At 46.8% G+C, this 24,280-nt stretch overlaps 2 protein-coding genes across 4 annotated transcripts; both read right to left on the reverse strand.

The window, feature by feature from the left end:
* Positions 1-800: 800 nt before the first annotated feature.
* Positions 801-6,959, reverse strand: PDP2 (pyruvate dehydrogenase phosphatase catalytic subunit 2). Of its 3 annotated transcripts, none has more exons than XM_064159907.1 (2): positions 6,750-6,959; positions 801-2,898 (listed from the first exon to the last, which is right to left on the reverse strand). In XM_064159907.1, the coding sequence occupies exon 2, from the start codon at positions 2,837-2,839 to the stop codon at positions 1,241-1,243; it is 1,599 nt and encodes a 532-aa protein (XP_064015977.1). In that variant the 5' UTR covers positions 2,840-2,898; positions 6,750-6,959; the 3' UTR covers positions 801-1,240. The 3 variants fall into 3 exon arrangements, with proteins under 3 accessions (XP_064015977.1, XP_064015978.1, XP_064015979.1); XM_064159908.1 differs by lacking the exon at positions 6,750-6,959 and adding an exon at positions 4,994-5,274; XM_064159909.1 differs by lacking the exon at positions 6,750-6,959 and adding an exon at positions 3,513-3,528.
* Positions 6,960-11,012: 4,053 nt separating this feature from the next.
* On the reverse strand, positions 11,013-20,270 carry CA7 (carbonic anhydrase 7). Its single transcript, XM_064159912.1, has 7 exons — positions 20,208-20,270; positions 18,128-18,325; positions 16,087-16,205; positions 15,019-15,114; positions 14,733-14,795; positions 13,922-14,077; positions 11,013-13,677 (listed from the first exon to the last, which is right to left on the reverse strand). Exons 1-7 carry the CDS (start codon positions 20,245-20,247, stop codon positions 13,555-13,557), a joined length of 795 nt encoding a protein of 264 aa, XP_064015982.1. The 5' UTR covers positions 20,248-20,270; the 3' UTR covers positions 11,013-13,554.
* Between the last annotated feature and the right edge of the window lie 4,010 nt (positions 20,271-24,280).

The raw sequence follows: 24,280 nt of genomic DNA on the forward strand, positions 1-24,280 counted from the left end.
GGGAGAAAACAGAGAACCACAGAATTGTTTTGATTGGAAGGGATCTTTAAGATCAGCTTTAAGTATTGCAACCAGCTCTGGAGCACTCAACACAAGGACATGAACCTCATGGAGCAGGTACAGAGGAAAGCCATGAAAATGATCAGGGAGCTCAAATACCTCTCCTATGAAGACAGGCTGAGGAAGCTGGAGTCGATCAACATAGGGAAGAGAAGGCTTCAGGCAGGACTAATAGCAGCCTGCCAATACCTGAAGGGGACTACAAGCAGGATGCAGGGGGACTGTTTCCAAAGGCTTGCAGGGACAGGATGAGGGCCAATGGTTTGAATTGAGAGCAGAGCAGATTTAGATGGGACGTGAGAAACAAGTCCTGCACCATGAAGGTGGTGGAACACTGCAACAGGTTGCCCAGGGAGGTTAGTGAAGCCCCATCCCTGCAGATATTCAAGGTCAGGCTCGACAAGGCTCTGGAAAACATAATCTGGACATTCCTGCTGACTACAGGGGGGTTGGAGACAACCTTTGGAGGTCCATTCCAACCCAAACCATTCTAAGATTCTATCATCAAGCTCAGCCCTCAATCTAAGACCAGCTTCAACCTAAGACCACCAAACCATGTCTTGAAGAGCCATGAAAGTGACACAATTTTGTTTCCTAGATTGAAAAATAAAATACATTTTAAAAATCAGGGGGAAAAAAAAGTGGCTGCTAAGGGCAGAGCCCCTTGAGAAGCTTTCTTCAGTGTTCTCTTCACATCTAGAAGGCAACTTGTTAAAGCAGCTGACACTGTTACATCAAAGGAAGGTTGGGTATTTTCTTTATTTAATTCAATTACAGTGCTTCAATAGGAGACTATTTTTCCTCACAAGAACAAAGCCTTTCTTACATTCCATGCAGCTACGAGGATTATCCACCTCTCTATTCCCTTGTACCAGTCTTGCCGAGATCTGTCTTGTTTGCTCATCTGGAACGTTTTGCCAGCAGGTCCTGTGGAATCAGAACCAGGTCAGCGATCCTTAGCTCGGTCACATTTCAGTGAACTTGTATCAAAATACTTTTCTTCAGCTTGTACAGACCTGGAAACCCAGGGAACTTTCACCAAACTTGTTTCTAGAAAGTTCTCCTCAAGATTAGTAAGCAACATGAAGATTTAGGAACTTCCAGACCATAACACTGGTAGCAGCTTGTTAGAGCAAACCTGCGATGGTTTCGGTGTCGAGAACAGCAGCAGTGCAAGACTCTACTCCTTATTGCCATAGTAATTTTCAATGCTTTCAGAATTAAAATACACTACAGTCACTGTGATATCATCTCTGTACATCCTGGCAAGGTCTTCAGGCAGCGTCAGCATGGCAGCAAGTTTCTCTGGGTCCACCTCCCCATACTCATTACTTCCAATTGCATGCCTTATTAAATGAGTGGCTATGTTCTGGTCCAGCAAGGTAGTGCCTCTGTTTTTCCTCTGGAGTAACAGGCTGTGCATATAACCCAAATTAACTGGTTTCTCAAAAGCTAGCTGTGGTTTCTGAACATTAAGCTCTGTAAGGTGCCCAGCAACAAGTTTTACAACCTGCTCATTACTTAGCATCTCCCACAGTCCATCCGAAGCAATAACTAGGAACTTGTCCTTGCTTCGTAATTTATGGTATGTGACTTCAGGCTCTGCAGTTAAGTAAGGGGGGGTGTGGTAATTTGGAGGAATGTACTGATAAATATTTAAAGCCTCAACATCACAGCTGTTCTCCAGAACACTATGTTGCAACTCTTTACTCCACTTCAATTGCACATCTCCAAAAGCTCTGGAGGGCATGAGAATTCCCAGCAACCTGTCATTCACAAATAGTGTTTTCTCCTCAGATCTAGGGTGTTCTCTCTTCAGTCTCCTAATTTCAAACTCATCAAAGGCATTGTGGTCTCGGGTTAGAGGCAGAGTAGACCACGTTCCATCCTCTTCCTGAACCCCTAAAACTGCTCTGCAGTCACCAGTGTTTGCAACATGCAGGTGAATGCGGTCAACGTGAGCCACACAGGCTGTTGCACCAGAGAAAGCTACTTGAAGGGCAATGTTTCTCAGCAGCTCATTTTCCTGGGGAGCCTGAACTTCTAGTGATATGTCTGAGTCCAACCTTTTGAAAGCACTTATCATGGCCTCTTCTAAGCTAAACCCCAGCTCGGTGTCTAGGTCCAGCAAATGCTGCCAGTAAACCCGGAGGTTCTCAAAGTACTGTGAAGTGATTTCCCTATACTCAACGTCATTTGGGTGCTTGTGCCACTGCAGAATGGGCCGAACTGGTTTCATGCACTCCACAGCCAGCTCGATCTCCTCCAAGGCTTGGCGAGACATGAGGGAAACTGCTATGTAATGGAGCAGCCTCTCGCTGACTGCCTGTGCACAGGCTGAGCCCGCGTGGCCATCGAAGACGCCAAACATCATCCCGCTCGTCTGCAAGCAAGTGGCTGCGCTCCGGCGGTCCTCGATGGGGCTGTTGGATGCCAACTGGTTACTTTCAAACCTCAACACTGAATTTGCATTTTTACCATCCAAATCCAGTGTTTTGTGGGATAATTCACCTGCTCTGAGTATATCATTGATTTGTGACGGAGACAACTGGAAGGAAAAATGTTCTTCTTCGGTGGAAGTGTGTCGGAAAACTTTTTTTAAGGGGAAAGGATCATTTAAGGTGCAGCTTCCAGCAGGGTAGAGATGTGTTTTGGAAAGAAGTTTCCATTTTACCTTGTTTCTGTTTGGGACACAGATGGAGTACAAACGTCCTTTCCCTTGTAAAACAATGCTGTTTCTTGCTGAACTTAAGATCCAGGATGACACAGTTCTTGACATCGTAAGCAACACTGCAAGTATCGCTACCTCTCTTCAGTCACACAGAATGTTCTTACAGCCTGGAACACAGAATAGGAAAGGTATAAAATTCAGAAGGCTATCGGGAAGCCTCCTCTACAGCTACACAAGAGCAAGTTGAGAGCTTGCAGAAATATTCAGAACTTCTATTCCAGAAAAGACCACTACAGGCATCTTAAAAGTGCTACAATTTCCATCACTTAATTATAACTTTAGGACAGAATCATTAAGATTGGGAAAGATCTCCAAGTTCATCAAGTCCAACCTTCCACCCAATGCTTCCACAACCAGTAGACCATGTCCCAGAGTGCCACATCTACTTGTTTCTGAACACCTCCAGGGATGGTGACTCCACCACCTCCCTGGGTAAAACAAGACTGTCCCTCTTCAGTTAACTCATCAGAAAAGCTGTTTTCTCTTTTCTAGGAATGCTCTTCCTCATTGAGGCAAGACAAAGAATAAATTCCAGCATTACAAAAAATGGAATCATAAACCATACAAAGAGTAACTGCTAAAGTACAAGTCTGTTAAAACACTCTGAATACCAAAGCCGTGAGAAGATCAGCACTCAAACCCCACAGAAAAACTGAAACGTGGCAAATTAGTGATGCATATGAATTGCCACAATCCTCAGACCCAGACCAAACTAGGCTACCTTTTGCACAGCTGTAGGCAGATTCTACTGCTGGTCAATTCATGAATTTATCATGGCATTGTGCACTCAGATGCAGTGAAAGCTAAAGCACAGTGACACTGACAACTTCTACAAGTTTACAGCTTGGCTTGTTCACTGGGGTGCAATAAAAACAAGCAGCTGCCAATAGAGCCAAAACCCAGGGCACCTTGAACAGCAGAAGTTCCTCAGCTGCCATGAGGGAGGCTCATCACTCTGGCCCACACGTTAAATATGGTGCTCAAGCTGTAAGAAATTGCTAAGTGCAACCAGGTGTTTAGTCCACAACAGAATTTTGCCCCATGGATTTTGCAAAACTAACTTCAGTAGCACAAGTACCCTTAAAAGGTCATGGCGGCAGCCAGCTACAGGATAGTTTTCCATGAGCTCTGCACCTTTCAAACAGCCTGTAGCACTACATGCTCTAAGTCTCAGGCCAGAGATGCTACATGCTATCTGTTTGTTGGTTTTTTTTAGCATGTTATTTCATGAGAAATAACAACAGGCCATCCTGCCTAGTTGCATGAAAATGTTTATAAAGAAACCAGCAGGAGCTAAAAAACATTGACATATTCTAAACAAAAGGCCTACTGATACAACCCAAGGACTGCCCTGAAATCATATTTGCATGACAAAAGCAGTGTACCACAAAACATTTCTGGAGTACACTGCCCATGCTTCACACCACGAACAAGCCACTCCAGCAAGGACCCCACCACTCTAACTCTGGGGATCCTATGAGAGTCGGCAGTTTTGCTGCTGATGCCAGGAGAACAGATGCAAAAGGCAAGGCCAGCTCATTGCTCCAGGCTCACCTGCTGTCTCCCAGGACACTAACATCTCCCACTACAGCTGACAGCTTTTGTTGTACTGCAGAGAGAACACACCCACAATAAGGCTGGTAGGAAGGCCGGTAACTCCAGCACCAGCTAAAACCAAAAAGCACCAATAGTGCAGGCCAAGCCTTCATGTTTGCCAACCTTTCCCAGGCCACTTTCCATCCTGTTTCCCTTCTTTCTCTTCCTGCCCTTCGGAGCCACATAATATTAATACAAAGACAACTTTCATGTTCTTGACTCAAAAAGCTGATGTAAACAGTACTCCAAACAAATGTACCCTGCTTACACCAGCTAGCTGACAGACACAGTATGGGGGTGTTCTTTCTCCTAGCTGCAGAGTTACCTCACACTGTGTTTTCTTAAGGTCTGGTAGCACCAATCAGTCCTGGAGGGCATTTCTCAGCCCTACTCACTGCCAGTCAGGATCATTTTCACATCCTCAGGTTCCTACCCAGTAGCAGTGTGCAGACACGACTGGTTCTGCCCAGGACACCCACTCACATCCACCACAAGCCCCATGAAAACCCAGTAGCAGTGCTAATAAAAGCAATGTGCTCAAGCCCATTATGTAAGCACCAATTACATAAACCTCATGTTCTCCACGTGGGAAGAGAGTTCATCTACCCCTTCAGCACCAAAGGAGACCTTCACCTCAGCTGGATCAGTGCAGTTATTGAAACTCTAACTGCCTCCAGTCACAGCTCCCTTGCTGCTGGACTACTGGGGGAAGCTCTCACAGAAGAAAGCATCCCTTTACCAATAAAGTAACAGCCGTCCACTATACTTCATTATACAGACACAACCCCTCCTGCCCCAGTACAAGTCTCTGCATCTTCACCCTCCCCTGATTCATGCTTCTGACACTGCCCACACACACCAGCCCCTACCTGGCACGCTCCACGATGACCTTACACGCTGCCTCACACCCCTATGGCACCCCATCACACAGACAGCCCTATGGCACCTCTATCACACAACACAGCCCACATACACCCTGTGACACCCCCACCACAGACACAGCCCACATACACCCCTGTGACACCTCTATCACACAACACAGCCCACATACACCCTGTGACACCTCCATCACACACACAGCCCACATACACCCCTGTGACACCTCCATCACACAACACAGCCCACATACACCCTGTGACATCCCCATCACACACACAGCCCACATACACCCCTGTGACACCTCCATCACACAACACAGCCCACATACACCCTGTGACACCTCCATCACACAACACAGCCCACATACACCCCTGTGACACCTCCATCACACACACAGCCCACATACACCCTGTGACACCTCCATCACACACACAGCCCACATACACCCCTGTGACACCCCCATCACACACACAGCCCACATACACCCTGTGACACCTCCATCACACACACAGCCCACATACACCCCTGTGACACCTCCATCACACACACAGCCCACATACACCCTGTGACACCTCCATCACACACACAGCCCACATACACCCCTGTGACACCCCCATCACACACACAGCCCTCATACACCCCCATGACACCTCCATCACACACACAGCCCACATACACCCTGTGACACCTCCATCACACACACAGCCCTCATACACCCTGTGACACCTCCATCACACACACAGCCCACATACACCCTGTGACACCTCCATCACACACACAGCCCACATACACCCTGTGACACCTCCATCACACACACAGCCCTCATACACCCCTGTGACACCTCCATCACACACACAGCCCTCATACACCCTGTGACACCTCCATCACACACACAGCCCTCATACACCCCCATGACACCCCCATCACACACACAGCCCACATACACCCTGTGACACCCCCATCACACACACAGCCCATACACCCCTGTGACACCTCCATCACACACACAGCCCTCATACACCCCTGTGACACCTCCATCACACACACAGCCCACATACACCCTGTGACACCTCCATCACACACACAGCCCTCATACACCCCTGTGACACCCCCATCACACACACAGCCCTCATACATCCCTACCACATCCCCTGCCTCACACAGCTTCCCCACACTCCCGTCACCCACACAGCCCTTACCACACACAAGTTCCCACTTCCCCTCGCTCCCAGCCCTCATCGCTGACACACTCCCGTGGGCCTTTCCTCTCAGAGTTGCCTCACGTCCTTCCTGCCTTCACGGCCCCGTCCTCCTGCTGCCGGGAGGGCTGCCCCTCAAGCAGGCTCGTCACGTCTGAGCCAGCTCCGCTTTTTCCTCCCCTATGACATCGCCCCGGCCCGGCTCAGCCGCTGCCACAGCAGAAGGGCCGGCGGTGGCCGCCCAAGAGAGCCTCCGCGGCGCGGCGCTCGCCAGTGCTGCTCACCCGGAGGCGGCTGAATCGTCTCCCTAGCAGCGGCGGCAGCGCTTGAGTTGTCCTGTGTTGTGCTGTCCTCGGTTGTCCTGTCTCGTCCCGTCCCGTCCCGTCCTCGCTCAGGCGGGTCGCGGGTTCCGGGCACCCAGCAGCCGCCACGCACCTCCCGCCGCCCGCAGGTTCCGCACTCGCCGGCACAGCGCGGGCGGTGGCCGCTGACTGACAGCTCCCCCGGCCAACCCGCGCCGCCGCCTGCAGAGCCGCCCCCGGCGCCCCGCCCCGGCCCGCCCTCCTGCCGCGCCGTGGGGCGGCCCACGGGTTCCCGTCAGGGCACGGCGGGGCGGGAGTGGGGCTTGGCGCCGCGCCCGGCCGCTCGCGCTCCCCTCCGCCATCTTCTCAGCGCTCGCCTGTGTCCGCAGCCGGTTTTCTGCCCACTGGCGAAGTGCGGTGATGTGCGGAGCTGCCGCCAGGCCAAGCGCTGAGGTGATCCTGGGGGCGGGCCCTGGCGACTCCCGGCGCCTCTGCTGCCTCCGGTGCCCGCCCTCGGCTGCCTGAGAGCAGCTCTGAGCTTCTCGCTTTCCCGCCCGCCGTTAAGCAGGCAATAACGAGAACGATGGGAGCAAGGCGCTGAGAAGCGTTAGGGGAAGACGCGTCAGCAAAGTGGTGTTTTTGCCGTTCATAGCGTACAAAACGTGCTTTTCTCCCGAGGGAGGGCCCTGGGGACTTCGGTTTGGCTCGTTTGGGGTTTTTAATACAATTTTGCATGCTTCAGTGCTGAGGCCACCAGCCGGTGAGGCTCAAAACCACGCAGCACAGAATGGTAGGCGTTGGAAGGGACCTGTGGAGATCAAGTCCAACCCCCTTGCCAAGGCAGGGTCACCTGGAGAAGGTCACACAGGAACACGGCCAGGCGGGTTTGGAATGTCGACCTCACCGGGCAGCCTGCTCCAGGGCTCCGTCACCCTTACATTAAAGAAGTTTCTCCTCATGATTCGATGGAACTTCTTACGTTCAAGTTTGTGCCCATCCTATCACACTGGGCGCCACTGAAAAATACCTACTCCCACCCTCCTCACACCCACCCTTTAAATACTGACCAGCATGGACGAGACCCCTCTCAGAGTGCTCCAGACTAAACAGCCCCAACTCTCCCTCCTTCCCCATCCGGAGGTGTTACAGGTCCCTAACTGTCTTTGTAGCCCTTTTGAAAAGGAGAGGCCATATAAACTACGGAGCACTAAGGACTCACCTTTTCTGCCTCGTGGGGATTCTGGTGTTACATACCTGCTTGGCTGGGTTAAAATTCCTCCTGGGTGGTTTTGTGCTGCATAACAAGACAAGGAATGAACCCAAAGGGCAGAGTGGTTAATAAGTAGTTGTTGGGCATCCTGAGTTGGTTTACTAAGCAGTCCTTGCTTGAACCCACAGCAGTGATTCTGCAAAAGCAGAGGCTTCGAAGTCACAAGACTTTGATGTTGCCAGTGCATTTGTTATTCTCTTGAGGTTCTTTTTTGTATGCTGATGCATTTTCCTTTGAAATAATGTGTTGCAGGTATCCCAGATGAGATAAGTGTGTTCCCAGGTCATCTCACCTGGAAGGATGTGCAATCATCTAAGTGAGTCTTAGCTTTCATTTCGTTTCTTGGGTTTATGAATACGTTGAAACACAGTTTTAAGTCAAATAAAAGACCAAGAGAAAAAAGACCATAGGGGAAAAAAATAGGTTACCCTAAAGAAACCAGGACATTATACTAGCACACATGAAAAAAAATCTTAAATTTGACATTGTTTTATTCCTCTGACAAATGGGAACTGAATGAGTTGACTGTCTGGTCCATCTTGAAGAATATAGAGTGGGCTGGACCTTGCCTTGTAAGAAAAGCACAGCAGAGTGGCTAACAAGCTTTTTGAAAGGAAACAAATACAAGGCCACCTACAAAACGCTTGGCTATCCACCTGCTGGGAGCCTTTAGAAGTGTCAGCTGTTGTTCACTGGATGTATTTTGCCCTGTGAGTGCTGGCACACATTTCTTTTGATGAATATCACATTTTCTCCAAAGGCAAATTAGCACCTTAGATGCAGAGATCTTGTCTTATAAATAAAGAATGAGACTGGGAGAAGAAAGTTAAAGTAATTTTCCTAGTTTGGATACAGCAGGTTCCAGGTTTTGACCCTCTTATATAACCTAAACCAAATACTCACATGCTAGGGAAGCAAACAAGCTGCAAGGAATGTCAATAAACAGAGGTAAATGCAATGAACTGCAGGGAAAATGCCATCCCAGCTCTCCAACCTAACCTGAGGCTGAGCAGTGTGTCCAGACATGGAGTTGCTCTCTAGTTGCTGTCAATTAATCTGAAATCCAGGTAGATCATTCTTAACAGACATTGCTTTCAAAATGGATCAAGTTAAACTGAAATACCTGGTCAGTTAAGGCCTGTGCCACTTTGTATTTCTCAAGGACAGGAGAGTCTTCTGGCTTGGAGTGAACTGGTCATGTGAGCAAAAGTACTTACATTCCTTTCCTCCTTCTCTTCCTGTCACCTTCTTCACCTCCAGCAGATGAACAGGCTGAGCTGACTCCTGAATTTCTGCACTGAATTTATTCCACTGTAGTCATGTGAAATGAAACACTATGAGGGTATGCATTACTGTTAGCAGCCTGGAGTGAGGGGCTGAACATGTACTAATATTCAGACGTCATGCAAATAGCAGTGCAAGTGGAACAGCAGAGGTATAAACACTCTCTGCCTAACTGCCAGGCAAACTGGGAATAGTTCTGTTCAAGTCAGCCAGGCTTTGTCACTATGTTGCAGTTACATGAGGTTAAGAGAGGGAAAAATGTGAGACCCCCACTTAGAGGTGGTGTTATTATTAAATGGTCGGGTTTGCACGCAGGAAGAATTCAGAGGAAACCAGCTACCCTGAGGTGTAAGATAACATCTGAGTTTTCCAGGCTTATCACTTTTCTGTTTATCCCTGAAATGCTCCCTTTTTTATCTTTTTGACCTTTGAACGCTAACAAAAGCACCATCTGGTGACAAGGTACCTTGTGACACTTCCCCCCTGATGCTTATATTTGGGTTGATTTAAAGTCATCATTAAATTCATCTTTATTACTAGATCACATCAACTAGATCACTGAGACAGCCTAAAGCTAAAAAATAAACTGTTATGGAGAAGAAAAAAAAGAAAGTCCTAAGTTGAACCTGAGCTATAGCTATGAAAGTAAAAAAGTCAAAGTTCAGAGTGTGGGGACATCCTCTGCACACTATCAGTGAGAGGAGGCACAAGAATGGAAGTGCTTGTGTTTCTTTCATGGGATTGAAACGTATCTGATGAAGGAGTTTGAAGGACTGTGTATGTAGAGCCAGCCCAGGCACTTCAATTACATTCACCCATACTTTTAAAAATAACAACGATCAGAGGCACGTTTTCTCGTGTGGTGTGTTGTGACTGAACTGGCCCGTACAAACTGTGTTAAGCATTGTGGTAATTAATTGCGGTAAGAGCTGGGAGCAGAGAACCACTAGAGGGCATCTTCAGTCTAGCTTTCACAGCTCTGCCATTTCAGCCACTCCTCTTACCATCGCAACTGTGTCCCTGTGGCGAGTCAAGCTAAGTCTTGCTGGAGGAGTCAGATTCACAGAAACACAGAATGGTAGGCGTCGGAAGTGACCTCTGGAGATCGAGTCTAACACTCCTGCCAAGGCACGGTCACGAAGAGAAGGTCACACAGGAACCACAAGAACCCAGGTGGGTTTGGAATAGGTCCAGGGATGGAGACTCCAGCACCTCTGGGGAGCCTGCTCCAGTGCTCTGTCACCCTTAAATTAAAGAAGTTCCTCCTCCTGTTGAGATGGAACTTCCTAGTTCCAGGTTTGTGCCTGTGAACTCCTTGTCCTGTCACTGGGCAGCACTGAAAACAGACTGCCCTCATCCTCGTGCCACTTGCCCTTTGGCTATTGATCAGACCCTCTTCACCCTGCTCTTTCTCTTCAGAGTTGATAGAAAATAAGGATGCATATGCTCCAGCACTGGAGTGACCTTGATGCGGGAGCTCTGCTGAGTAACATTTGTTAGCTGAGCAAGAGACCTTTTGAGTGCATCTCAGAAACTGGTTAGCTTGGGGGATTCAGGACTTAAAGCTCTTTACAATACCTAAGTCTTTACAATAACCTTGTGAGCTAAACATTATCCTGCTCTTGTTCGTGAGTAAACCACACTTAAAGAAGCTTAAGCACTGTGGTGAAGGTCACAGAATGGACACAGTCTATGAATGAAGAAGCCTTTTATTAAAAATGGCTAGAGCTGGAGAAAAAACAGAAAGGGACTTTCTAGAACAAAAAACACCCACACAACCCAATCCCAAGTAGAAACTCTTATTTGTATCTAGATTACTCAACAATAGCATAAGCAAGGGTTCCATGAGACTGAAGGTAAACAAAGCATTCCTTCATCTGGAATAGATGAGGCAGTCAAATAGAAGAAAAAGCATTTCCTTTAGTGCCTGTCCAAGAAAACCCAGCACTGTGAGCAGAGAGAGGTATGTCTATTCAAACGAGAGAGCTAAGACAAATCCACACTCGACTTAAAGGTATCTTTAATTGGTTAAAGAAATCAGATGCATTAAGGAGATTGTTTTTGCAACAGCGGTTTGCATCACTAGCAAAGTCACGTTCATGAGAGCTAAAATCATTGCATTTTGCAGTGATTGTTTTCTTTAGCTTTTGCTGTATGAGAAGAATGTCCCATCTAAAACAATGTTGCATTAGCCCTCAACATCCCTGTGAGGTAGGTCAGCATTACCCTCATTTTATGTAGGAGGAAACTGAGGAACTGGAAGCTTTAGGTCAGTGCACCAAGAAAGCCATTGAAGAGTTAGCTCTAGAGTTCTAATCTGCCATTCCTCCTCCTGGGCTTTACATCCAGTGTCTTTCTTGAATGGCTTAGGTTGGAAGGGATCTTAGAGATCATCTGCTCCAACCTTCTGCCTGTCAGAAAGAGAACAGCCCATTCAGCTGCTGTTCTTCTTCCCCCCTGCTTTCCTTCTTATTGCACATGTTCAGCTTCTGTCCAGGCTGACAAAAACTGATCAGCATCACCAACTTCTACATGAAGTACACAGATGATGCAAAACATATGAAGCTCAGAATTAAATCAACCGGAATACTGTGGGTAGTTGCAGATAAACTGGTGCTTAGTACTGAAGACAAGTCAGAGTTGTGTCACTGAGCTGCAGCAGCAGTTACACTAACACATAGCTTTTCTAAAGCAGCATTCTTCTGAAGAGGTGAAAGGATCCAGGCCTGCATCTGCATGGAGCCTCTCTGACAGACTGCCTTAAGGAGGTGATGATTTATGCGATGTACATTCAGTGCAGTCAAGCTCTACCCATGTTAGCTAGGTCCCTAAAGTAGACAAGATACCTACTTTGTTTAGGTTAAAGGAGCTCATAGTGCAGAGCAAATCACTTAACTGAGGTAGGGTTCAAACGACTAAGAACCACAACACACATTCCCGGGGTTGCTGGAGATCCTCTTGTCAACAGAGCTGGCAAGGGCATTATAGTTTGGATGCTGCATGGGCTACAAGAATAGGGGTCTGAACAACTCCACAACAGAATGGCCTGGTTCTAAACACAGCATTTACACTTACTTTAGTTATAAACCAGCATCTTAGCACAGGAAATGTAAAATAGATATCTAATTCTTACCAGTGCCTGCTGCAGGCAAAAAACTTCTTCTAGTGCTATTTGCGCACTGTGTGCATTGATAGACAGCAAAGATCCAGTGAAAGCAATCTCTATGTCACATGGGACTCAGCAAATGCTAACAAGAGATCAATGTCCTGCTTTCAGCTGAGATGGAGCTATTTCTTTCTTCTTAGATGCTAGTATAACACTGTTTTGGGCTCAGTGTGGGATTTGGTATGGGAAGAATGCTGATAACATACTTATGGGTTTAGTTGTTGCTAAGAAATCAAGGACTTCTTAATTTCCTATGCCTTGCTAGTGTGCAGGTGCACAAGGAACTGAGAGGGAGCATGACCAGAGCAACAGCCCAAATCCTCACTGGACTATTCCGTGCCATCCATCATGCCCAGTGTAAAGCTGAGGGTTGGCTGGGAAGCTGAGTAACTGCTCCAAGATGGCCAGTGTTGGATTTCCTCCCTCCTCTGGAACCACTAACCATGGACAGGCTAGGCCTTGTCAGCAGGGGCTGAGTAATTGCACCGTGCATCACTAATTTGATATTCCATTATTACTATTAATGACAACTAATTTTTATTTCAGTCACTGAATTGCTTTCATCTCAACCCAGGAGCCTCCTTACCTCTAACCCTCCTATTCTCTCCAACTCCACAGCATAGGGGAGAGCAAGAAAGCAGCTATGTGTGGTTTGAACCACACCAATCAGCAAAGAAAATTAAGTCAAATTTGTCCAAATTGCTTGACTACTGTTTCATCCTGGGTTAAAGAAGACAATTGGAAGTTGTGGCCATCAGCTCCAGTAGCTCATTACATAATTCCCCAAATTATATTAAGTGGGATTTTAATTTCACCTCATTTTTCAGAGTTTCAGGTCCTGTAGAAACCTCAGGTTTACTCAACTACCCCTTATATCAAAAAGATCCCATTTCTTCAAAGAATGAGTAATCCTAATCAAAAGTAACCTCAGAAGGTTGTCCCCCTCCAAGTAAAACACTCATGAAACAGCTACCTTGTGCGTTCCATGAGTGATCTGAAGACCAGGGTTTCTGTTTCGGGTGTCTCAGATGTGGAAGCTCTTGGACCTCTCAGGGCCACTGTTTTCTTCAGGCCTTGAAGGAAGCTCGAACCACTCTCCCCTTAAGAGGCTGAGGAGGACGAAAATTATTTACCATTTGGATCCTTTGGTCTTCCTCAGTGGTGAAGAGGAGCATGCGGAATTTCTCCAGCTGTAAAGTCAGGTGCAATGATTTACTGCTCGAGGGCAATCCATACCAATGGTTTTTTTAAAGGACTCAGCCTTTTTTAATCTGCTAATCAAACAGGTTCAAGCCAAGATCTTAGGGAGTACTGATAGAAAAAATCGAAGCCCTGATTATTGAACAAATGGACAATTGACAGGCTAATTGTCTTTTAGCTTCACCATCTTTAAAACAGCCATGCTAAGTCCTGAAGGAATTATCACAAGTTTACCTGTTTCTCAGAAATTCTGATGGGTTCTTTCAGTACTATCCATGTTACACTCTCAGTAAGGGGTGGTGTTGTCAGAGAACCAAGGTATGTCCAATAATCTAGATTCAAAGGCAGGAGACATTTGGGGTTGAAGCTTCTAAATTGGGCTTTTGTTCCCTGGTAAAAAGAAAAGATACCTGAAATATAACATTTCACATTTAAGTATGAGGTAAAGAACATTGCTTGAAACAGAAAAAAATAAATGCTAAAGTAACATTAAAAAACAGAGTAAAGGAAAAGTCTATCAAGGTTTAACTGCCTTATAACAGCTGTTATCCAAGAGTAATATGGCAACTGTGATGCCTGCTGCTGGCTTACTCAACTTCCAAGTTCTTGTCCCATAGCCTCTACCAAAGTTCCCGAGGCTAGGATCACAGAATCATGAAATTATTTTCATTGGAAAAGACCTCCAACATCAAGTCCAACCATCAACCTAAACCATGGTCAGGATAAGATCTGTAGTGGTCTAATCAGTCTGCACTTTCTCAAGTACAGCAGGTATCAGTCTTCAAAGCTTTCACACATATCTGGTTACCACCTTCGGCTCTCACTGCAAGAACAAACTAGCTCAGGACACCATTAAGCCTGCTCTCTGACAGAACACTGCAGCAGAAGACAGAGCCAGCTTTGACTTGCTCAGGGCTAGGCTCTACAGCAAATGATTCTTCTGCTGAGTCTAAGAGCTGAGCTTGAAGGGTCATGGAGCTTTTGGGTTTAGATACTGAGTTTAAAAGGTGATCCCAGAAACAAATGCAAGAAGCTTCAAACTTACTTTGAATTTTACCATGTATAAAGCATCAGTGAGCCTGTTCATATTGGCATGTTCTTTCCCAATCTGAAACAATGAACAGACAGGTGAGACCAGCTTGACTGCAGCTATAGCCGTTGTTTTCTTACCTGAATCTCAACATTCCTGCTAAAATAAGTTTCACAGCAGTTACTGCTTCTGAAAAGTCATGTTTGCCTCCAGCACTACTTAAATATGTGGCTTGCTTCTCAAACACTTGACAGCATCATGCTTTTCATCATGTAAACATGGCTATTTCTGTGATTCTTACCTCCAAGAAAACACCAACTACTGCCAAGCCATCTGGAGCCGCTGCTGCTTCTCCAAATGTTGCATATTTCCTGGCATTCCAGTGGACTAAGTGGAGCTTTAAAGAGAAATGACAAGTCATGATGGAAGCTGTGAAGATAATGCCTGTTCACATATCACAGGCTAAGTCATAAAATGGCTTATATTAGAAGGAACCTTAAAGATCATCCAGTTCCAACCCCCTGCCACAGGCAAGGGACACTTTCCACTGGCCCAGGTTGCTCAAATCCTCATCCAGCCTGGTCTTGAACACCTTCAGGAATGAGGTGTCCACAACTTCTCTGGGCAACTCATTCCAGTGTCTCATCTCCCTCTCAGTTTAATCCTAAAAAGATGCTTGTGGAGGACCCCATGCTGGAGCAGGTGGATGCCTGAAGGAGGCCGTGACCCTGTGGGAAGTCTGTGCTGGGTCAGGCTCCTGGCAGGACCTGTGGCCTCCTGAAGAAATAGCCCATGCTGGAGCAAGTTTGCTGGCAGAACTAGTGACCCTATGGAGGCCCACTGCTCCTGAAGGCTTACACCCATGGAAGGAACTCATGCAGGAGTGGTTTGTGAAGAGCTGCAGCCTGTAGGTAAGACTCAACATTGAGATCTTTCATAGAGAACTGCAGTCCATGGGAGCAACTCCATGCTGGAGTAGGGAAAGAGTGTAAGGACTCCTCCCTTGGAGGAGGAACAGCAGAGACTGCATATGATGAACTAAGCACAACCCTCATTCCCCATCCCCCTGCTCCACTGAGGATTTACTGGTAGGCTCCAGGATACTGCACTACTGCAGTATTTGGGATGGATTCTGCTAGAAAAGGCCTAAGCCTTGCCCTAGCTTTGCAGGACTTTCTCAAGAGCCCCTAGATGAAACCATTTTTAAAGTACAGATAGCACCAGCATGATCACTTAATTGTCATTGAAGTCTGTGCTGACCTAACCAAGGTGAGGAAGCAGAGTGCTGAGGAGCAAGCAGTCCTCACTGCAAAGTCATTGCCAGCAGCTTTTGCATAAATCAATGCCAGCTGCAAAGCCAAGCCCTTACCTCACAGGGAAAAGGTTTGCCATCCACTGTGTGCTCCGAGCCCTGGCTCTGCTTTGTCCCCCAGTGAAAGTGGAGCTGCTTCAGCCGAAAGGGATTCTCAAAAGGACCACCACTGATGGCTGGGCATAAAAACACAACCAAACAAAAGAGGGGAAAGCTCCATCATTCTGGCTTTTTAGCTTCTCTTCTGCAGCAACAGCTAACCACTCCTGGCACAGTAGTGATGTGGGAGTTGGCCTCTTCTCCCTAGGATCAGGTGACAGAATGAGAGGAAATGGCCTGAAATTGTGCCAGGGGAGAGTTAGGTTGGAGATGAGGGAAAATTTCTTTACTGCAAGAGTGATCAGGGATTGTAACAGGCTGCCCAGGGAGGTGGAGTCACCATCTCTGGAGGTGCTCAAGAAACCTGTGCACATGGCACTTGGGGACATGGTATAGTGGCCATGGTGGTGACAGTTAGCCTCAGTGATCTGAGCCCAAACAATTCTATGACTATAATTAGCAAGCCAAGGTAATACTTCCAGCTGTATTTAACAAATTCCTTGTAGGGTAACGTTTCTGCTGGCTCTGTGCTGTAAGGCTTTGGGAAATGCACATCCAGTCCTCCTCTCAAAGTCAGTAGAGGTGCTTGAAAACTTGGCCAGTCAGTTGTGCACTTCCTTGGAGTCACTCCAGAAGATACATTCTTCAAACAAAGCAGCTGGCATTTTAAGCCCCAGCCTTTACTTCAAAGGGTTGCTGGCACAGACAAGTCACTTCAGAGTAACTTGTTTTGAGTATCTCATATATCCTATTTCCCCTTTTGCTAGAATCAATAAACACACCCAAACAGAAGACAAAAAATCAGCAGATGGGTTTAAAAATTGTTCAGAATGGTTTTTTTAAATGCACATTTACCAACTACTTTGTCATCTTCATTTGAATGATCTTCACTGCCCTCAAGATGTAAAAGCAAGGTCTTACCGTGGAAGTAGAATTAACAGAAGTAATCAATCACTTAAAGCATTTCTACTCTCTGCCCAGAGCCAAGAGCAATACACAGCTGCAGACAGTCCAACAGTTACAAGCTGCAGCCACCTCAGAATTAGCTGGAGAAACTTAATTGCTAGGAGGCAGAAGGTAACAGTGAGTGCTCCAGATAGAACCTGGGGTAGTGACTATGATTGCAATGACTACACTATACGACCTGATCTCTGCTAATCCTCTTCTCTTCCCTATCCCTGTGGGTGGAAACTGGGCAGTGAGCCCGAGCTGGCATCTGTGTTAGCATCTTTGATTTGGCTGATGATGGAAAAGGGGCAGCCAGGAGAGTGCATACCTAATGTGCATGCTGGATGTGGTCTGGGAGTGCTGGAGAGATGCACAGGCTCCCTGTCTAGCTAGATGACAACCCCCATTTAAAAAGGGAAGGACTACAAACTTCTGATCCTCCTGATGGAAGAGCCTTTCCTAATGCAGAAGCACTTTCCAGTTGTGCATTACTACTTGCTAGAGGGACTTAAGTGAAGATGAGCAATGGGAGGCTCTGGAGTACAAAATAAAGAGCTGTGGTCAGAGCCTTGTTCTAATCATCATGTAAAATGCACCATACAGGATGGACTTCATTGTTTACTCTTGCTAAGTGTTCTCAGGAAGCTGGGACTGTTTAGTCTGGAGAAGAGGAGGCTGAGGTAGAGAGCAATGAGGTCTTCCAACTCCCTGAAGGGAGCTTAAAGTGAGGTGGGGGTCAGTCCATAGGATCAGGTGTGAGATAAAATAGACCAAAATTGTGCCAGGGAGGTTTAGGTTGGAGATGAGGGAAATTTTCTTTGCTGCAGGAGTGGTCAGGGATTGGAACATGCTGCCCAGGGAGGTGGAGGAGTCACCATCCCTGGAAGTGTTCAAGAAACCTGTGGCTGTGGCACTCAGGGATATGGTTTAATGGCCATGATGGTGTGGGCTGATGTTTGGACTCAATCTTAGAGGTCTCCAACCCAAACAACTCTATCACGCTAAGTCATAGAGTGGTACTCCATGTTTGCTGGCTTGGTGTCACTCTCACCTGTCTTGTCATCAGTATCTTCAAACTCAACCAGAACTGAGTGGCCATTGTTGGAGATGCTGAGAGAGGTACACGATTCATAGGAGATGAGAAGTGGCTTCAGGCTAGGGTCGTACACTGCTCCTGCAGAAACTATATCAATGGGTGACTGGCGGCTCCCTTGGGCAATAGGGTAGGATTTGTGCCACTCTGAAGGGCCTTCAAAAGGAAAGAGAGGAAAGCACCATTATTTTTTTCCTGCTATACACAAAATCACTGCAGGTTTTTGAGAGGCTTGCAGGGAAGCTTGCTGAACCTTCTGCTGTAGGTTGCCTATCATCCACATCCCCATCAGACCTTCCAGAGGGCCTTAGATCTGGTGCTCAGAGGCAGCTGGGTAGGTGAGGCAAGAAAGGTACCTGGAGACCATGAGAGGTGGGTGCAGGTGTAAACACACTTTACACACACCCCCAGAGGAGCTGCCTTGAATTCTTCCTGGGATAGATAGTGTAAAAGCTCCAGTGATTCAAATTAGATGCAGATGACTCGATCTCTTAGCTACTGACTATGCAGTTATTTTTAAAACCATTTTATGCCTGCAGTAAATCTTTGAGGCAGCTTCATTCTTCACTCATGCCCACTATGGCATCTCTCTACTCTGGCTGAAGGGTACAGTGTGATCATGAACATTTTTGGACTTTCTGACCCCAAAAGAGTAGGAAGAAAGAGCAATTTAATAACACAGCTCCCCGCTGCCAGAGCTGGAACATTCCTCCCCTGTTCAACAAAACCTTCTCTGTAGCCAAAAATTCCTTGTTCTGACACTTATTTTCTACTTCTGTATGGCAGTACAAGAAGCAATTCAATACTTCTGCTCTTATGTTAATTACCTATTAGCAGCACCAATTTAAGGGTCTCAAGAAGCACATTTTTAATTGTAGCACTCTCACACACTTTCACAAGTGGGAACTTTTTTAATCAGGCACAGGTATCTTCTTCCTTGAGGTTATGCAACAAAGTCAGTGGTCTGTTGTGCTCTTGTTTGTCTTGGGCATCTTCTCAGATGCTAAACTTAGAAAATAGTCTCTTTTCTCAGCTTGCCTATAAAGCAGAGGTAGGATTTAAATGCTGTTACACAAGCTCAGGCAGTATCATTTGTCTCTAAGAAGCTCTGTAAGAGCATACCTGGGTTTGATAACCAGTCCCCAGCTACCCAAACACAAAACTAGCACCAACCAGCTTCTCTTAGCACTCAGACTTGCTTTTGCGCTCCCAGAAACTAAAATAATCACTGGGAAGAGATGGACTGGCTCCTGAAGGTTATGCCAAAGACTCTTGCAGGACACTCAGCAGCTAAAATAGTCGCTGGCAAAAGAGAGTCTGCTGAAAGTTCTGCAGAAAGTGGTCTCCTTGGAGAACATCAGTCACTCATGCTTCCTCCACAAAGGATGGCAGTGCTGTAAAACAGGCTTGTAGGAACCCTCCAGTAGCTTCACATAGCCTCTCACTTTGTGACACATTCTTGGAGGTGGGAAGCAAAGAACGATGACTAAAAGAAAACCTGTCACATCAGAAAGCATAAACGGTTCTGTCTGAGAGCTCTGATACTGGTCTGCACAACTGAGTGATGCTCCAGAAAGGCAGAGCACAGCCCCGCACTGCCATAGAAGCTTGGAGATCACATAGCAGCAGCTGCACAGGATCAGAAGATCTACTGCTGTGTTACCAGACCTTCTTTACTTTAAAGAATTGCTCTTGGAGAGACAGACACAGTCAGTTCTTTTCATAACAGCTTCTTGGAACAGGACCCATCTATAATATCTGCAGCCTGAAAAAAACCCACTCAGCTCTGCTTCCCTCAGCCCAGGAGCACTGATCACAGCACAGAAAGGCAGCAGCAGCAGCTGTAAGTTTGTGCATCTTCTGGTGACACTTTCTCTGTGCTATTGACCATCAATCAAGCCATTAATTACCTGCCGTATATACTTGATGCTGGCAGACATGCTAATGCAGGCAGCTCTGCAGGGCTCAGGCAACAGCTCTAGAAAGAAAAGGAGTGGGAGAAGACAGAGAGATGCAGCACAGAACTGCTGGAACCTACCGTCATCCTGCCCATATCCCCAACTGTGGTTGCCAGTCATGAGCGGGGAACTGCACCCTGCCTCGCTCTCAGCTCTGAGGGGGCTCTGCTGCTTACCTGCCTTTATAACGGCTAAGCGTGGGATAGGGTCAGCCCCTTAAAGATACAGAGCAGCCACAGCAATCCCTGAAGGACAGAGACAGCCTTTCTCCTGCTCATGGCTTTGCTGCTACTGGCTCCTTGCTTCTGCTCCTTCCTTTATTCGCTAATTCAGCACAGGAGAAGGCAAATGTAAAACAGAGATAACTCGGGACTTAGAGAGGAGCCAAGACTGTCCAGGTGGCATGGGGTTCAAATTGAGGAGGAGGAGGAGGAAGCATTTTCCCAAAGGGAGCAAGAGCAGCAGGGTACAGTTATGTACAGACTGCAATGGGAACTCTTCTGTTTTATGAAACATCACTGCCTCTCTTTTCTTCAAAACTGCATTCTGTTTCTGTCCAATTTGTAATTAAACCTTCAGAATCCATGCTGGGATGAGATGGGGAACATTCTCATCAAGAAAAACTTACTTATGCTGCTTTGAAACAAGATAAAAATCACACCAGCTGAGGAGACATTCCCAATGCAATTTTGTATTCCTTTGCAAGCCTAAATGGAAAAGGCAAAAGTAAAAGTGTTGTTGTATTAGGGGGCAGAACACAGCAAACACTAAAGAGAGGAGCTGCTCTGGGAAGCCTCAGTTATCTGGTATGATCCAGCAGTTGCTGGCACCCTACTGAACCCCTGAAGAAGCTGCAGTAAGATACCCAATCTGCAGCTGTGAAATGTTTTAAGGCATCTTTGTGGCAAGAAAAGATAGTTCCTTGGTAGTCATTTTGTTAGATCGGAGCAAATGCTGCCTGTCAGGGCTACACTTCCTAAATACACTGATTTCTACAAAGACAACAGCACATAGAAATGTGGCTTCTGCTGTGGTGCCATCAAGAAAATGTAAGGAATAAAATCAATAAAAGCATTTGATGCAACTTTTATATTATGTTATTGCCTGGTTAAGAATTTATCTCCCTTTTCAGGAGCTTTCCGTAGGATTCAGCTACAAAACCTTTGAGAAACACTGATGCAAGTTGAATCAGTCAGTAAAGGATGTAAAGGTATCCACAGAGTAGTTCTGTAATAACTACTCTTCTTCAGCCCTTGACAACTCAGCTTCTCCATTTCTTTATGTAAAACTACTATGATCTGCCCAGGTCCCTGCTCAGGCCTGACACAGGCAGTGACTCTGCAGGTGTGTCCCTGGCCAAACAGCCTGCACACAGGTCCTCAGGGTGACTCAGGGGCTGCAAGCAGCACAGCAGCACTGCCCTCAAGTCCAAACACTTTGCTGCTCAGCAGGACAAAGGAGCTGTGAGAAGTTGTGATGCTTTGGTTCTTCTTGTGTAGCTTTGTGCTGTGCTTGGAGACAGGGAAAACAGATATAGACAGAGTTAGATGCAAATAGTCTGGAAAACTGTTCCAGACATGGGAGAAAGTACAAAAAGTACCAGCTTAGCAGTGAAAAAAGCACTGGCAGAGACATTTTCTATGGGACTTTTTACAAGGGCTTGTAGTGATAGGATGGGTTGCAATGGATTGAAGCTGGAGGAGAAGAGGTTTAGACTGGAGATTAGGAGAAAATTCCTTATAGTGGGGGTGGGCAGACACTGGAACCGATTGCCCAGGGAGGCTGTGGATGTCCCCTCCCTGGAAGTGTTCAAGGTGAGGTGGGATGAGACCTTGAGCAACCTGGGCTAGTGGGAGGTGTCCCTGCCTATGGTAGGGGGTTGGAAGTGGATGATCTTCAAGGTTGCTTCCAATCCAACCCATTCTGTGACTGCGAATTGCTATACAAGAACTATCTACTACTGCTAGAAAGCTCCAAGCACGATTGGAATCATAGAATCAAAGAATGGTTTGGGTTAGAAGAGACCTTAAATATCATCTAGTTCAGCAGGGACACCTTCCACTAGACGAGGTTGCTCGAGGCCCCATCCAACCTGGACTTGAACACTTCCAATATGAAACAGAAGTTGAGCATTTTAAGCTCTGCAGATCCAAGGAGATTGGATTTTTGGAACTCTGAGGCAAGCTGTCTCTGTCATACAGATGTAGAGTCTCTGGGAGGTGTTCACACAAGGAGAAGGTGTCACTTAAGGATAATGCTGTTGCTACCCATGGTTGTGTCACTGTAGAAGGGCAGAGCTGCACTGTAGATGTAAAATGAAAGAACAGTTATTTGGTTCCAGGCTGAATGGCTAAATGGCACTCTAAGTGTACTCACTTAAGTAGCTTGGCAATTATCTTTGCTGAGCATCTTCAGCAATGCTGACACAGATCTGAGCGAGGTGTCATGTGCCTTCCTTAATGCCTATGAGTGTGTCTGATGTGTCACTGCCTGCTAACAAAAACATGGCAGCAATACAATCAGTTTGGGTACAGGCTGCTCGCTCCAGAGCCTCTGAAGCACAATAGGTAGGAGTAGATTAAATGTTAAAACATTCATCACTCCAGAGCTTGCCTACACCTCAGGTTCTCAAAAGAGTATCTTGTTTATGCAGGCAGCTCATCTTTCCTCTTACATTGCCATTACTGATGCTGGCACTTTCCAAGTGGCAGCTCTGCTAAGGTGACATCTGTTCTGTATGTGTGCAGGAAAGCCATTTAGAAGGAAGCCAGAAGCTGTACAAAAGCCCTTCACAAGGGAAGCACAAACAGGAAGGTCTGCTGCCAGCTCTGAGCATTGAAAAGCAGTTGGTAGCATTTCATTTACAAAGTGACTTGTGGATTGACAAGAGAATCTTCATTTTTTATATTCCAAAGCTCTTCTTTGCAAACACCCAAATGTGATGCCTGCACACCGAGATTCCCATGAGCTGAAAGTGGTAATTCTTCTCCCACAGCTACACAGTGAAATTCAGGAGATTTCTGAGGGGAAGAATGGGGAATCTCTGGCTGGCATAAGGGGGGTAAAAAGGGTCCCTATGCAAAGAAGGGATTTGGAATAAAAGAACAGTAAGTGTAGGCATAAATTTAACAGATAATTTTGCAAGAGGAAATTTTGGAATGAAATATGGGTCAGAAGGTCATGAGGAAAGAAGGAATTTATCTGGAACATTCTAGAGGTGTTCAAGGCCAGGTTGGATGAGATCTTGGCTAACCCATTCCACTTGGGAGGTGTCCCTGCCCATGGTGGGGAGGTTGGAGTAGATGATGTCTGAGGTCACTTCCAATCTAAGCCATTCTATGATCCTGTAATTCTATGATTCCTGGGAAAGTGGGGCAAAAAAAGGGAACTGAGTGCATGGCTCTCTAGGATTCTCCCAGCCTTCACATGCCATTTTTTATTATTGCTTGTCTTCAACTTCTAAAGCTTTGCACCAGAAATGGGGACTATATCTTGGAGGTGAAATAATAATTCCTATCATTTATGGTTTGTCCAGTTGAAACTGGGTAATTGTAGCAGACAACAAGAACAGAACAAGGCAGCTTCTGGTAAATAGAACATTCCTGCAAATGTGACAACAGCCACTGGAATTTGAAGGGAAGGAAGGATTTAGGATCATAGAATCATAGCAACAAAAGAATCATAGAATCAGCCAGGTTGGAAGAGACCTCCAAGCTCATCCAGCCCAACCTAGCACCCAGCCCTGGCCAATCAACCAGACCATGGCACTAAGTGCCCCAGCCAGGCTTTGCTTCAACACCTCCAGACACAGCAACTCCACCACCTCCCTGGGCAGCCCATTCCAATGCCAATCACTCTCTCTGACAAAAACTTCCTCCTAACATCCAGCCTAGACCTCCCCTGGCACAGCTTGAGGCTGTGTCCCCTTGTTCTGTTGCTGGGTGCCTGGCAGCAGAGCCCAACCCCACCTGGCTACAGCCTCCCTTCAGGTAGTTGTAGAGAGGAATGAGCTCTGCCCTGAGCCTCCTCTTCTGCAGGCTGCACACCCCCAGCTCCCTCAGCCTCTCCTCACAGCAGAGATGCTCCAGCATGGGGACTCCGCCGCTAGGCCCGGCCCGGCCCCCAGCGCCCCCCAGCGGCGCGGCCGCAGAGT

Source organism: Pogoniulus pusillus, chromosome 20, assembly GCF_015220805.1.
Source record: "Pogoniulus pusillus isolate bPogPus1 chromosome 20, bPogPus1.pri, whole genome shotgun sequence".
Taxonomy (NCBI): Eukaryota; Metazoa; Chordata; class Aves; order Piciformes; family Lybiidae; genus Pogoniulus; species Pogoniulus pusillus.

What these genes read in the sequence shown, in the direction of transcription:
- PDP2 (XM_064159907.1), bottom strand. Translation starts at nt 2,839, where the DNA reads ATGTCAAGAACTGTGTCATCCTGGATCTTAAGTTCAGCAAGAAACAGC.
- CA7 (XM_064159912.1), bottom strand. Translation starts at nt 20,247, where the DNA reads ATGACTGGCAACCACAGTTGGGGATATGGGCAGGATGACG. An exon ending in AGATACTGATGACAAGACAG is followed by an intron (nt 16,206 to 18,127) that starts GTGAGAGTGACA and finishes TTTTATGCCCAG; the next exon opens with CCATCAGTGGTGGTCCTTTT. An exon ending in TAGTTGGTGTTTTCTTGGAG is followed by an intron (nt 14,796 to 15,018) that starts GTAAGAATCACA and finishes TCATTGTTTCAG; the next exon opens with ATTGGGAAAGAACATGCCAA.